The sequence below is a fragment of the Poecile atricapillus genome, chromosome W (genome assembly GCF_030490865.1).
Source record: "Poecile atricapillus isolate bPoeAtr1 chromosome W, bPoeAtr1.hap1, whole genome shotgun sequence".
Lineage (NCBI taxonomy): Eukaryota > Metazoa > Chordata > Aves > Passeriformes > Paridae > Poecile > Poecile atricapillus.
Genome location: NC_081288.1, coordinates 28785108 through 28799258, shown reverse-complemented (window position 1 = coordinate 28799258; position 14151 = coordinate 28785108). Strand labels below are relative to the sequence as shown.

Genomic DNA, 14151 nt, shown 5'->3' with positions numbered 1-14151 from the left:
AATCTCTCACACAGCAGTGAATGGATATGAAATAGAATGAAAGCATAAGTTTGCAAGCTGACTTAGTTATTTTGTTCTCTCTCTCTCATTTTGTGTAGAATGTGGCAAATGCACCTGTATCTCCAGGGAAGGCAGCCCCTGACACTGCAAACGTGAACAATGCCACGTATCGGTAAGCAAAGCACATCACTGTGGGACCATGTTAAAATTTACAGTAGGACACTTCAGATAATCTCTGTATTTCCTTTTTTTTTATTTATTTTTTTATTTAAAGTGTTCTTCCTTTTCCTTCATTGCTCTTCACTTATAAACTTTTGTTTGCTTTTACAGAAGTCATAAATTGATAGAATTGAACCCATTCTTGCTTAAATTTAGATGTTATTTAGCCTCAGTTTCAGTGCTAAAAAATTACAGATAATAGTGGAAGTTTAATTTCAAGAACAGGAAAATTCTCATGGTGCAAGACAAGCTTGATGCAAGAACTTGAAAATTTATAAATAATTCCATACTTCTTTTTATTAGCGAAATATGCAAAGTTAATTTGCCTGAGAGGCAAAAAATGGGTTTAGAAAAGATTCTCAAAGAAAAGAGCTGTAAAATTAGGGATTTTTTCACCATTGTATTGTTCATAAATACACCTTATATGGCTTATTGAGAGAAATGCCAACTCATTCCTTAGAAATGCTGGCACAGTGAGGCAAATGCTGGAGTCAAAGAGGAATGTAGGAGAGACCACACCAGCAACTTTTCAAGCTCCTGTGAATCCAGGTAAGAAACTCCCTATGGACTGTAAACACATTTCTTAAAAGTTTTATTGCTTTCTATTTGAGAAGTAAGTAACTAAATAGAGCAAAACTAATTTCACTCCTTTTTTCTGACATTAAAAAATCATTATTTTAGTTCTCTAGCACATTCCCAGTTTATATTTGCATAGTGTGCTTGCCAGGTATGGGAAAAAATGTCTTGATTTGGCCAAGCAGAACTCGTGGTAAATTAGGTGCTTCAGGAGACTGCATGCTGGGTATGGCAGCAAAACTGGCTGCCATGAACTGAAACACATCTCAGGCCCCTTACTGTACTTGATCATAATGGGATACTGATGATATCCTTCGCTCTACCTAATGACTATAGAAATTGAGTGGGAAACTAAACAACAGTTAAAAACCCCATTTCCTAAAGTAGTCATGATGAAAAATGGAATTTCTAGGTTAAAATTTTATAGGGAATATAGACTGAAACTCACCATTAATTTACTCATTATAGTCTCATTCTCCTTGGTTGTAAAAATGGTTTGTTTAATATTGAATGCTGAGTTGTTCCGACAGGATTATCTTCTAGTTTGCATGTACTGGCTTTCAGTAGTGTATTTTGCTCCTGATCTTTAGAATTAATCCTGAAATTTTGTTGCATAAAAGTCAGTATCTTCTCTGACACATTAATACTTGGTGTTCGTAGAACCTTCTGGATACAAGGTCCTACCTATACAAGGCAATTTAGTCATAACTGACGTTGTTCTTTTCTTGTGTTTTGCTCTGCTATTTCTGTAACAGGTGTTTAAAATACTGTATTTTGTGTTTTCAGCAGTTAAATCTTGGTGACTTCTTCAAGCCTGTGTCATAATTCTTTATATATCTTTTTTTTTTCTCACATTTCTTATAAACAGAAATGCAGTATTGACTGTATTTTAACTGTGCCATTGAATATCATAGTGTACAACAAAAAAATAGTATTTAGAGCCTTTATTGGCAAAAAGAAGTAATTACACGCTACCTTTTTCATAGAATCATAGAATTGTTTGGTTGGAAGGGACATTTAAAGATATCTAGTCCAACCCTGCCACCATGGACCAGGACATCTTTCACAACATCAAGTTGTTCAAAGCTCTGTCCAGCCTGACGTTGAACACTTAAAATGATAGGGCGTTCACAGTCATTCTGGACAAGGAGTTCCAGTGACTCACTGCCCTCATCATGAATTGTTTCCATTTGTTGGGTTGCAGTGAAACTTCCCACTTGACTTGAGTGCTTAATTTTTTTTATTTATTTTTTTTGTGTGTAGTGCCTGCTTCCAGTCTTGCTGCTTCTCCAGCAGTTGTCAGTGGACATCCTAAGCTTCAGACTCCAGTGTCCTCCACCAGCTCTTTGACAACAGCAGTGCTTCCCACAGCTAACACGGCTACGGTTGTAGGCACTAACCAAGTGCCCACTGGCAGCACTCAGTCAGTGTCTGTCTCACTGCAGTCTTTGCCCGTAATCCTGCATGTACCTGTGGCAGTATCGTCCCAGACGCCGCTCCTGCAAAGCCACACAGGGACTTTGGTCTCTAACCAGCAGTCAGGCAACGTTGAATTTATATCTGTACAAAACTCATCTACAGTTGGTAGCCTTACCAAAACTACAGTGTCTTTGGCATCAACTAACACAACTAAACCAAATAACATCCCACATGTGCCCAGTCCTGGCATTCAGAGGAACCCTACACCCAGTGCTGGGTCAATAAGCACAACATTGGCAGTACAGGCTGTTCCTACTACTCATCCTGTTGCTCAGACCACAAGGACTTCTTTGCCCACAGTGGGTACTCCAGGACTTTATAATGCAGCCACCAGTCGACCGCCCCTACAGATGAAGATTCCTCTCACTGCGTTTAATAGTACAGCTCCTACTGAACCACCCACCATTGCAGCACCCAAGATTGGTAAGTTATGCTTGAATGTTGACACTGGCAGAGGAAGATAGTGGTCATCGGGAAACATAAGACCACACTATGTGGGAAATTGTTTCTTGATGTGTTTCACGGATGCACTTCTAGGAGATGGTTCTCCTAGCTGCATTTCTGTTGAAATTTTCAAAATCAAAATAATGTCTCAGACATTCAGACATCGTTGAAAATAAACTCCCCTTAGAGGGAGTCGGCAGTGTCGCTTTGTAAGATTTGTTTTATTTGGAATTTGATTTACATAATTCCTAGTGTGAAGTCAGAATCCTATTCTGTCATTAAGAATTTGGTATTTAATTTTAATAAAGCCTCTCAGAATTATTTGAAATACCTTTCTAAGCACAGGCATACTGAAAGGAAAGTATAATTAGAACTTAATTTTCACTTAAAAGTAAACATAGTGGGAGAAAAAAACCAACTGAATACAAACCTAGTTCCAAAGGAGTACACTTAAAATATTTAAATAAAGTCTCTAAACACAATAAATGTTCAAATAACAATAATTGGATTAATTAGTTTAAAATACTTTTTCTCAATCTTTGGTCCTGCCTTGATGGTTGTCTGCACTTCTGATTTTACATACCTTGATTTTTTTATTTTTTTTTTATAAGAGGTCTTCAAGATTTTAAGTGAGTTGGAATTACAGCAAGTGCCTCATTGGCAGAGTATAATGTTAGAAGGAGCTCAAGCAGAACTTGACATCAGAACTAGTTTAATTTCATTATCCTGTGTCTAGCTTACCTATGCTAAAATATGTGCTCCATAGAGCTAGACATTTGTTTTATATTGACTGTTAGCTCTAAAGGAAATAGAAGTGATTTAAGACAACATATAAGGTTTGTGACTGATGAGATACAGTGACAAAAGGAGGACCTATGTGTACAAAGAATGTCTCATTTTCTGCAGTTTCCATGGACTTACTTCATACCCTAGTAGTTTTCTAACCAGAATTGAAACACCGATTTGGGCCAGCACTGTTGCTGATAAGCTCTCATTAAAATGAAGAGGAATGAGAACAGAATTTGAATTTATATATTCACATCAACATATTAAAGGAACTTCTTAAATTGCTAGTTTGACGTTTGGCTGAGCTACTAAAGGTACTCAGTCTCCCTGTCTCGGTTGTGTATTTTACAGTCTGTTTAACCATCCTTTTTTCAGTCAGGTCTTTTTTGTATGGAAATATTTAATAATTTTATTTTCAGTTGAATAGCTTATCAGTATGCATACAGAGGGAGAAGAGCTTGGAGTTATACTTTGTTCTCAGGCAAGGAAATTGCTCATAAAATGCTTTTAATATACTGTCAAACTTACAAGGAAAGGAACATATTAATCAAACTTGAATACTTATGATTGCAAACTGAGGCTAAATGTAAAATATATCGCATACTGAATGTTTAGTGTCAAACAATTTTGAATATTGCCCTCAGATATGGCTAGTGGGTAGCAATAATTAATACTGATTAGATATTGCAAATGAATAATTTCTTGACCCCTCAGAAAACCAGACCAACAGGCCATCAACAGATACTTCGGCAAACAAGCGACCTGCTGAGGGAACAACACAGGTAGGCTTTTGATTATTTCTATATAAAATTCTAAAGTTACAATCCACAGGAGTTTTTCTTTACCTTTATTGATTATAATGAAACAAATTTAGTTTCTTTTGTGCCATCCTTTCTAGTTTCTCTCAGTTTATATTTCTCTTCTGATTCACTGTTGCTTGCAGCATGAGCTTCTGATAATTTTTTCAGAAGGTTTGTGATGGGATTTTGTGGGTACAAGTTGGTAAATCAGGAGCAGACGAAAAATTGTCTGCTAAAACAAAGATTGCCCAATCCTTGTCTGAATGGCTTGAACTTATAGCTACAAATGTTTTATAAATTATTGCAGTGTTCTCATTCCCACACTAATCCAGAAGTTAGAATTGGAATTGTAATGTTTGATTTCCATATATTATGGGAGGAAAAAAAAAAGGAAAATAAACCTTCTTCAGGAGTAGCTATTTCATGGTAAAGGATAACTTGCAACACTTCTGGATTCCTTGTCTAAAATTTGTTGAACTTGCTTTGAAATTTAAAGTTTTAAATTAAGCTATTTAAAATTCTTCATAAATAATTTTCTTTCTGTCTATAGATGTTTCATAAAGTACCTCGTACTTAACTATTGCTGTTAACCAGAAGTCATTTTATATAGGGGACTAAAATTAATTTCTTCTAGAAACATTTCCAAATTCGTTAGCATCTCAAGGTACAGTTAATCTAAATTACATTTCAAAGCAAGAAGAAAATATACTGGACAATATTCTGGTTTTCATCTGCTGAAAGTAGTCTGGCAAAGGTAGCCAGTATTTTGGACTATAAACTATGCCTCTGTCTTTCTATTAAGGCATTTCATAAAGAAAGGTTGTTTGGAACTCTGTTATTCAAAGATACCTGTGGATTATAGCTATTAAAAACCCTTGTCAGTACTTGATAGGTAGGAAATCCAGTACCATAATGGATGACAGTAGTACAGTGTTAAGGTTTAATTTTCAGTATAAGACACATTATGTTGGAAGCTAGAGCCTGAAATCTGGGAGAAAACTTGGAAAAACAGATTGTGTATGATAATGGTACTTAGCAGTGGAAGATGAGCTAGGATGAGGGAAATAAAAGACATAAGATGTTTGTGGGTTTTCAGTCTTACTTTGTGTAGCGTATGTTCTAGGTTTGCTTTCTGTGAAATCAGTTAAAGCATGTGTAATGCCATGGTTAAAAAAGAAGGACCTGATGCATTTTAATTGGCTAGTGATGTATGGAATTGACATGCCATTCATTTGAAAAATCCATTTAATGCCACCTGCTTTTTGTTACATAAAATCCAAAATATTATGTATTACTCCACACTCGCAGCTCTCAGATCAAAAAGTAGTTCGCTGTGTACCGTATACCTGTGGCATATTTGATGGTACAACTTTGATCAATTGTTTCGAAAAGCAGTTGAAACAGGAAGAGACCTCATCAGAAAATAAAGACGCAGTAGAAGGAGCACAGACGAATTTTAACTTCCCTGAGGATGTCCTCTTTGGCTTGGAGGAAGAGGAAGAGGATGCTAAGAGCATCAAAAACACCCACAAGCAGACTGGCTGGGCAGCTAACCTATTAAAACAGTGGCTGGCCAAAAATGGCAAGGATCCTAGCTTTGAATTGGTCCCAGTAAGTGAACTCAATGATATCTTAAGAGAATTTTATTACACAATAAGAAATCATGATGGAAATACCTACAGTGTGGCAAGCTACAAGTCAATGCGTGCTGGCTTAAACCGGCATCTCAAAATGCCACCTTATAATCGTCAGATTTGCTTAATGAAGGACAAAGAGTTTGCCAGTGCAAACATGGTCTTTATGAGTGTGCTGAAGATGCTGCGCCTGCAGGGAAAGGATGAGACTCACCACCATCCTCCTATAGCTGCCGAGGACTTGCGTAAGATTAAGCAGTCTGGTGTGCTGGGTTTGCACAGTCCCCTGGCACTCGTCAACAAGGTGTGGTTTGATTTGCAGTTGCATTTTGCCAAGCGAGGGAGGGAAATTCTAAGAGATCTGGCTCCGGATGCATTTGTTGTTGAGAAGGACAAGAAGGGGCGTCGATACGCTATGTTTAGATACCCTGGCAAAGGCAAAAACGGAGAAGATCCTCATAAAATGGGTAAAATGTATGATATGCCTGGGGACCCAAACTGTCCTGTTTTTTCCTTGGAACTTTATTTGTCCAAGTTGCCTCCAGAGCCCCCTGCCTTTTACCTGCACCCTCTAAAGCTAACATCAGAGCAAATGCAAGAACAGCCTGTCTGGTACAAAAGAGAACCAATGGGTGTGAACTACCTGGGTACCATGATGCCCAGGATAAGTGTGGCAGCCAGGCTCTCCCAGCGGTACACCAATCATTCTCTCCGAACTACCACCATCCAGCTACTCTGTGAAGCAGGACTGGGGCCTAGGGAAATAATGGCAGTGACAGGCCATCGCTCTGAGTCTGCTATTAGGCACTACTGGGGATCTGCAGAGGTTCGCTACAGGGCCTGGTCAGATATAATGGAAAATAATGCCCCCAGTTATCGGTATCGCAAGATCCCAAATGAAGCAATACAAGAATCAGTATCTGGTGCGTCCACATCTTCTGTAAAACGTATTGTTGTAGAACAAAACAAAACTTCATTCCCTACAAAATCTGTCGTGCCACCTGGCACTAACTCTGTGGCTTTAGTCCCTGAGGGACACCCAGCTCTGAATTGCAAAAGCCCGATGCTGTTGAACCACAGTTCGTCCAAGGTGTTTCTCCCCAAGAGCATGACCAGTTGGAACCTAATTGCCAGTCCCCTTCAAGGCTGTTGTAGCAAACCTGTCATTAGAAAGCATGTGATGAAACAAGAACCAATGACTTGATGCTTCTCTAATAGAACTGATTCCAGATTTATTGCTAAAATGGAAATATTATCAGGTTTGTTTTTTTAACTTGGTCTACTGAGGAAATTTCTTACGGTCTAGTTCAGCAAGTGTTCACACTCAAGAAGTGACCTATGGAGCAGAAATTTAAACAGAGCAGGGCTTGGAGTTTGTATGACTTTTTGTGGCAGCTGGGACTCTTCCATGTGGCTGAGCAGAGCTATTTAAAAAGCATTAAAGGGAGATACTGATTTCCACTTAGCTGAAGATACTTTCTTCACTAAGAGTGTGGCTTTTATATTTTGTGAAGAGTGTTATTTATCATACCATTTTGTGCCTGCTGGCACTAATGTAGCATCTTACAAATCAAATACTTGATTACTGGGGAGCGCCAAGAAAGTAGAAGCTGAATGAAATAGACACAGATGCACTACAGATATGTACATACACATGAAAACACCTGGAATTGCTTAACCACTGTCACCCTCTGTTCAAATTGTTATCAAACCTACCAGAGGACTGTGCCTTTATTTTCTTTGTTTTTTAAGTCTTTTTCTAAATTGATTTTCTCTGTGAGCTGCAGATTTGCATTACAGGTCTTTCCTTTTCCTATTTAATATTTTTGGCTTAAGATTCCAGTAATTCTGTTCTCTGAGGGCATTGTTGATACGTGTGGTATTAAAATCGGGATCTCTTTGGCTGTGCATGAAATGGGAAAAACATTCTCAAAAGAGCTGAAAACAATTTCTTGCTTAGATGCCAGGTAATTAGTGCTTGTGTTGTCTCTGTGCCTAACTTATGAGAGGGTGGTGGTTTTTTTTTCAATTTCCTCTCACCAACCCCCTTCATTACATGTCACATCATCTTTACACTCTAGTCTTTGTCAGTATATATAATTCCCAAGAAATGCATCTTGTTCTTCCCCACTGAACCCTGTCCAAATATTATTTTTGGTTTTATCTTCTTCAGATTAGCACTGGTCCTGTCATTATCTTTTCCATAGATTTTTACAGGTGAGAAATTGTCAGCATAATGGATGTGAATAATTTTCATCATAGATTCTGACAAGAGATCTTCCTGTAAATAAAAATAGAAAATTGGATATAAAATCACAGATTATAGTTGGTCCACTTTGGAATAAGACATAAGTGTAGCATTTAAAACCATTTTCCATTATATTAACAATGAAATAGAAATTGCTTTGTCCGTTTCAAATGTGTGTATGCTTATGCACTTCACATTCATGATTTATCACACTGAGGACCTCACAAGTGTTGCTGTTGCTCAACAGTGGACAAAATAGAGAAAAATCATAGCTGAAATGACAAATTGACCATGATAAACTCTTAATTCTGTGGAGAACTTCCTTGCTGGTATAGGCTTTCAAATTTTGAATGAGATTTATCACTCTATTATAGGGTATAGTCTATATAGACACTGCTATAGTCTGTACAGAGGTGCCTGAATTTTGGAGTTTCTATCTTGGCTGATACTATTTACCTTTGTGGCCTTGTGTAGGTTATTCATACTTACTGCATCAATTTTCCAAAGTGTAAGACCAACACAGTGCTCCATTTTTGAATTGGTCATGATAAAGGTTAAAAGGTTTCAAAAGTTCTTTAGTGATCTTAAGCTCATCTATGATTGAGATAATTGATCAGATGTAATTGTAATTGTTAATATAGAAATTACTTCTGCACAGTCCTACTTCCTTAGTAGGAGCAGTTAATTCATTACATCAATGTGTAGAGGAAAGAAAGCATGGATCATTTTGACAAGCCTGAAGTAAATCAATTAGAGATGGTAGAGAAAGAGATCCTTTCTAACATTGAGAAGAAAAAGTGGAAAAAAACAAAGAACAAATATTTCTCAAAATACACAAGAACTGTGCAGTAGTTTATTCTAGGATATTTTAGGGTAGCATAAATTTCCAAATTTTAGGGACTCACAGAATTAATAACTCAGTAAAACTGGCAAAATTAATTTCTAAATTTAATCTAGACTTTCACCAGAATCCATATGTATTACTGTCCCCCCAAAAGGAATGTTCCTGTCTTTGTCTCAGGAAGTTGCTTCTTCCAGCATATTGGCATTGAACGTATACCCTCCAGAAACAAGAAAAGTACGTTGCCAGAAGATGATTCTGTGTTCCCTCTTGCTGTATACTGTGGTCATGCAGACCACACGACCTGCTCTGGTTCTAAGTGTGTCTAGGTGACTTGGTGCAACAGCAAATCGCTGATGGCTTAGTTCTTTAACACTAATCTAGTTGGTGATTAAAATAGAAAAAGGGACTCTCTTGACCAGTCTTGGCATGTCTGATTCTTTTTGATAATCATTTGGCTTCTAACTTGACTTCTGTTCTGTTGGCTTGTAATTGTGTATTTTTGGATTCTCATTTGTTAAATTCTAATTCTGTTGGCACCAACTATACAGTGTCCTCTTACTACCTTCAGTTTGAGCCTGATACTTCAAAGCTACTGACTGCAGTATTACTACCTTCTGGGTATTTGTCTGGGAGAATTTTTTTTTTTAAATAAGAAAGTATTCCTCGTTTGGGCTGGAAGACCTGGGATCATTATTTACCAAGCTTTCTGGTAAATTTTTATTTCTAATAATTATTTCTAATTAGTATTATTTCTAATTAGTAGAACATCTTTCTAAACTTACAGGACTGAAAAAAATCTTTCTCCTGTTTCCCCTCCCACCTAATGTGTTAAATGAATCTTTCCTACATGTATTTTATTTCTAGAAAAACAGAAGTAAACGAAAAACTTTCTTTGCAGCTTCTGTGAAGTTAATTTTGGCTGTGAGTACGGCAATACGGGGAGCAGAGAGTCAAGTTTCAAGTCAGTGCTATTCAAGGCAGTACAGGTTATGCTGTGTGAACATAATGAATTCTGTCAAAATGAATTGTACTCCTCAGCTGCGGTATCAGCAGAGAACCTCTAACAGCAGGATAACAGTTTTGGGGGTTTTCCCCATTATTTTTCCACTTTATCTGAACCTGTTTGGTGAACCAGCAGGTTAAGAATAGCTTGTTTGTCTAAACTTAGATTTATACTTTGGCTGCAAATTTAATGCAAAACTGCCAGTCATTTAAAATTCACTTTAAAAATCCAGATATGACAAATATGCTTTGAAAAAAAACTAATCTCCTATGATTCTTGAATTTTCTAATTAGATCTTCTCCTAAAATAAGACTATTTAATTTCAGTTGCAAAAAAATCCCTAAAAAGCAAACCCAACCAAACAAAAACCCCTCACCAGAAAACAGTAAAACCAAACATATGCACAAAAACAAAAAGCAACAAAATCCCAAGCAAACAAAAATAAACAACCCAGCACTTAATCTAAGTCAACTAAATTAATACTGACTGCTATGTTATTGATTAAATTCCTTTTTCTTTGATGGATATGACCTGAAAACAGTGGAGAATGTCTGGCTCTTATATAATGCTTTCATAAATTTAGTTTTGTATCTCATTTTCATGATTCAGCTTTGGTACTAGTGTTATGAATATAAAACTTGTTTTCCCTGTCTTTTCCTGCTATGTTTGGAAATCTCAGCTGTTACTTCAAGGGGTGCTCTAATTACTTTGTTTTTTTGAAGTTGGCATGGTATCTTAAAGTGTGTTACATTTTCTTTGCTTATATGCACCTTCTGTTATTTGTACCATGTGAAGAGCTCCACTGTGCACAGTGTCACATACCTGAAGGCATTGGAAGGATGCTTTGAAATGGAATTTGTTCTTGGGTTTGTTGTGGTTCAACTCTAGTACCTCTAGTTAATCTTGAACTGAACAGTGTCTCAGTAGTAGCTGCTTAAGTCAATATAGTCAAAGTTTTCAGTATGCAGCTTGGACATATGATTTTGCTGTATGACTGTTTCTTCTTTTCAGCCTTTCTCTCTGCTTCTTGCTCCAAAAGGAATGGCTGCAGGGATGTGGAAGGGGACATTTTACTACTTGTGCTACTCTTTCATCTTTGGGTTTTTTCTTTGTACGCAGAAATTTAAGGGTTGTTATTCAGTCCCAGTAATTTTACCAATGGCCATTCCAGTGCCTTGGGTCCTTGAGCTGCATTTCTGAAGACATTACAAGCACTTACTGTATTGGAGCAAATGTTACTGTTACACAGGCAAAGGCACTTTTAATTATATTGCAAATCTTTAGAATGGTTTTAAAGTATTTTAGTACAAATCCCAGTTATAGATACAGGATTTATATATGTAATATATAAATACAGCTATGATACACTCAGAGAATCTATGATAGCAGTTTTATTACACTGTAAAATAAAGTAACAGTGAACAAATCTTAACAGGGTTTGGTGTGTTGAAAATGTCTGGCATAAGTCTATCTTCAAGAATGTTTGCATTTTATTTATTAAAACACCATGTCAGGTGAACAGTTTTTGGTTTTTTTCCTGTTCCCTCCTTCATGCACCTTATCCTCTTAAGGAGTAAATTTCACTTTACAGCTACTATTAGTTTATTAAATAAAAGTCCACCAGTGTTCTGTCCATTTCCCATTGTTTCCAATGTCCCTTGATTTATTTGGTTGAGCTACAGTTTAAGCTTTTTTGCTGACAGTTGGAAATTCATCTGGTAAAACATTAATAAATTTATAACTCTTATCTCTTTATTCTGCAATGTGTAACAAACTTTGAGTGTCTCTTGGGAAATAATGTGAGCAAAGTGGATATGTCAGCTTACAGTTCATAAGCAGCTGTTAATTCTATGTTGTTGAAGCATTATTGCTGAATATGTTTCCTTGCATTTCACAGTTTTGTCATTCAAAATAAACATATATGGTTATATATGTAAAATGGGCTGCTTGCCTTTTGTCTCTGACCCTGGGGTTATGTTTGGGCTGTTTAAAATGCTACTAGCTCTCATCTGTGAGGTGGAACCTTTGCCTGAGACTAATTAGAAAATTAAATTCTGATGTTGTTAAAAGGACATCATGTAGCTGAATTGGATGGCTGTTTTAAGTAACACAGTTAAAGTGAATCCACTTTTAGAGTGATTGTCTTTCCCTGTGACTGTATCTGTTTTACTTAAACTACCCCCAGCTACTGAGAGCAGCTTTTAATGAGCAAATATACTTGTATATTGTAGGCTCAGATTTGTCATTTCAGGCCAAAAATTTGGGAGAGATATTAAAACAATCTCACCAATTATGCCATTACTCCAGATACAGATAATAGCTTTTAAAAGCTGCAGTAAACTAATCTGAAAAGTATTATAAATATATTTCCTGTTCAATAAGACGGCCATCCCACATGATTCTGTTGGGAAACTGTCAGTGAGTCTTGGGGAAATCAGGTAGATGTTTCACCTTCAAAGAGTAAGAACCAGTAAAGAAACGTGTGTGTGTGCATGTATGTTTGTGTTTATTATATATCTTTTTAACTCTCTGGTAAAGGAAAAAGAGAACCACAGCTGTAGAAAATCACTTCTAGCATTGTGTCAGGTGTTTTTTTGTAATGAGGACTAGGATTACTACCATCTAAAACCAGCTAATCTGGCAAACAATCTCTTATTTGTGTTCTTGTTAATAGGGGTAGCCAAGCCAATATCTGCTCTTTGCACTAAAGAAAGGAGTGGGTATATAATACTTAGGGGTTACTATAGCTGGTTATTAATTTTTTCCATGCTTGCATTGTTCTTGTTCTGTAGGAAGTGTTGCACAGTACCGGGTGAGGGGAATGGAGAAATCATGTGAATGCAACACATGAAGTGTCTGTTAAAAGTGTTTTTGAGTAGTACACAAATTTGCAACCACACACTAGCAAAACATGTATTGCAGCACTGAAATTTTGTGTAAACTTTGATCTTGGTAAACTGCTTCCTTTATTACATTATCATTTTCCTTTTTTATCTTGGTAAGAGATGACAAATATATTTAGTATCTGGTTGATTTTCATGACATCTTTGCAAGATGAAGTAGAATAACTACTTCAATTTTGTAGGAGCTACTGCATTGGAAAAAATGGTTGAGGAGTGATAAATCTGACAGTAAAACAGTCTGTGACTGAAATATGCTCAAAAATGTATAAAAAAAGTAGTTTTCACAACTGCTTAAACTGTGCTTGAAATCTGTAATTTTGTATACGGATGACTTAAAATGAAATATTGACCTTATAGTTATGCATACAAACACAGTATTGCCACCCTCTCTACATGTATCCCATTCCCAAGACATATTTTTAACATCACTCTCCATAATTTAAGATCGATTTTGCTATTATATAATGCCTTGGTGCATCATGTATTATTGTGGTGGTGTGATGCTTCATGAATTGTCTGGTTACAACCTCCAGATTTTTTTCTAGTTTGTTATAGTAGAAACTACTAATAAAATTGTCTGCACTGTGATAGTGTGCCACACATAATCTTCAGAATTTTGATCTTTACTACCCTGAAATTATTTTTTTGTTTTGCGATGTATTTTTTTCATTGTTGCATTTTTTTCTCCTTAATTTTTCACTTCTGCATGCTGAAATGTTCCTTTATGAAAAGCAGGTGGCATTACAGTCAATAACCTTATCTCTTTGTGATGAACTGAACTATGGCGTTATATAATACCAAAATATTTTAAATCACGTATATCATATGTGAATAAAGAAGTGCATATTCAGAACTTTCTTCAAAATACCAACTTGTAGCTTTTGGTTTTTCATTTGGTACAATGCATGTTGTTGAGCTGTTCCATTTGAGCTTTAGAGGTTTTTTTCCCTGTTTCCTACAGTACTTTGCTATTGGCCTATATGTGCTATGGTGTTTTAACTTTTTCTGTGTTAAATTTCACAATTACAGTTATGGTGGGAGATAACATTTTCTCAATATAATGTCTACCAATATGTGCTTTGGTCTTTAAATTGTCTCCTTTCTTACTTTTGTTTTCCTCGGAATAGAAAAAAATTGTGGGGATGGGTGTCTGTAAAAAAAGCTTTCTCTTTCCAAAATTGCAAATTATGAATCAATACGAATCTAATTTGCAGG

At 36.4% G+C, this 14151-nt stretch overlaps 1 protein-coding gene across 18 annotated transcripts in view; it reads left to right on the top strand.

The window, feature by feature from the left end:
- Positions 1-14151, top strand: part of LOC131591963 (activating transcription factor 7-interacting protein 1-like) — an 83937-nt gene that overhangs the window by 46939 nt on the left and 22847 nt on the right. For 14 of the 18 annotated variants that reach the window (XM_058863108.1, XM_058863112.1, XM_058863111.1 and 11 more), the window contains 5 exons: positions 99-172; positions 680-768; positions 2059-2697; positions 4219-4286; positions 5697-5915. In XM_058863108.1, the coding sequence (XP_058719091.1) occupies positions 99-172; positions 680-768; positions 2059-2697; positions 4219-4286; positions 5697-5915 (1089 nt within the window). The remainder of the gene's footprint in view (positions 1-98; positions 173-679; positions 769-2058; positions 2698-4218; positions 4287-5696; positions 5916-14151) is intronic. The other 4 variants (XM_058863123.1, XM_058863122.1, XM_058863124.1 and 1 more) reach the window with 3 other exon arrangements.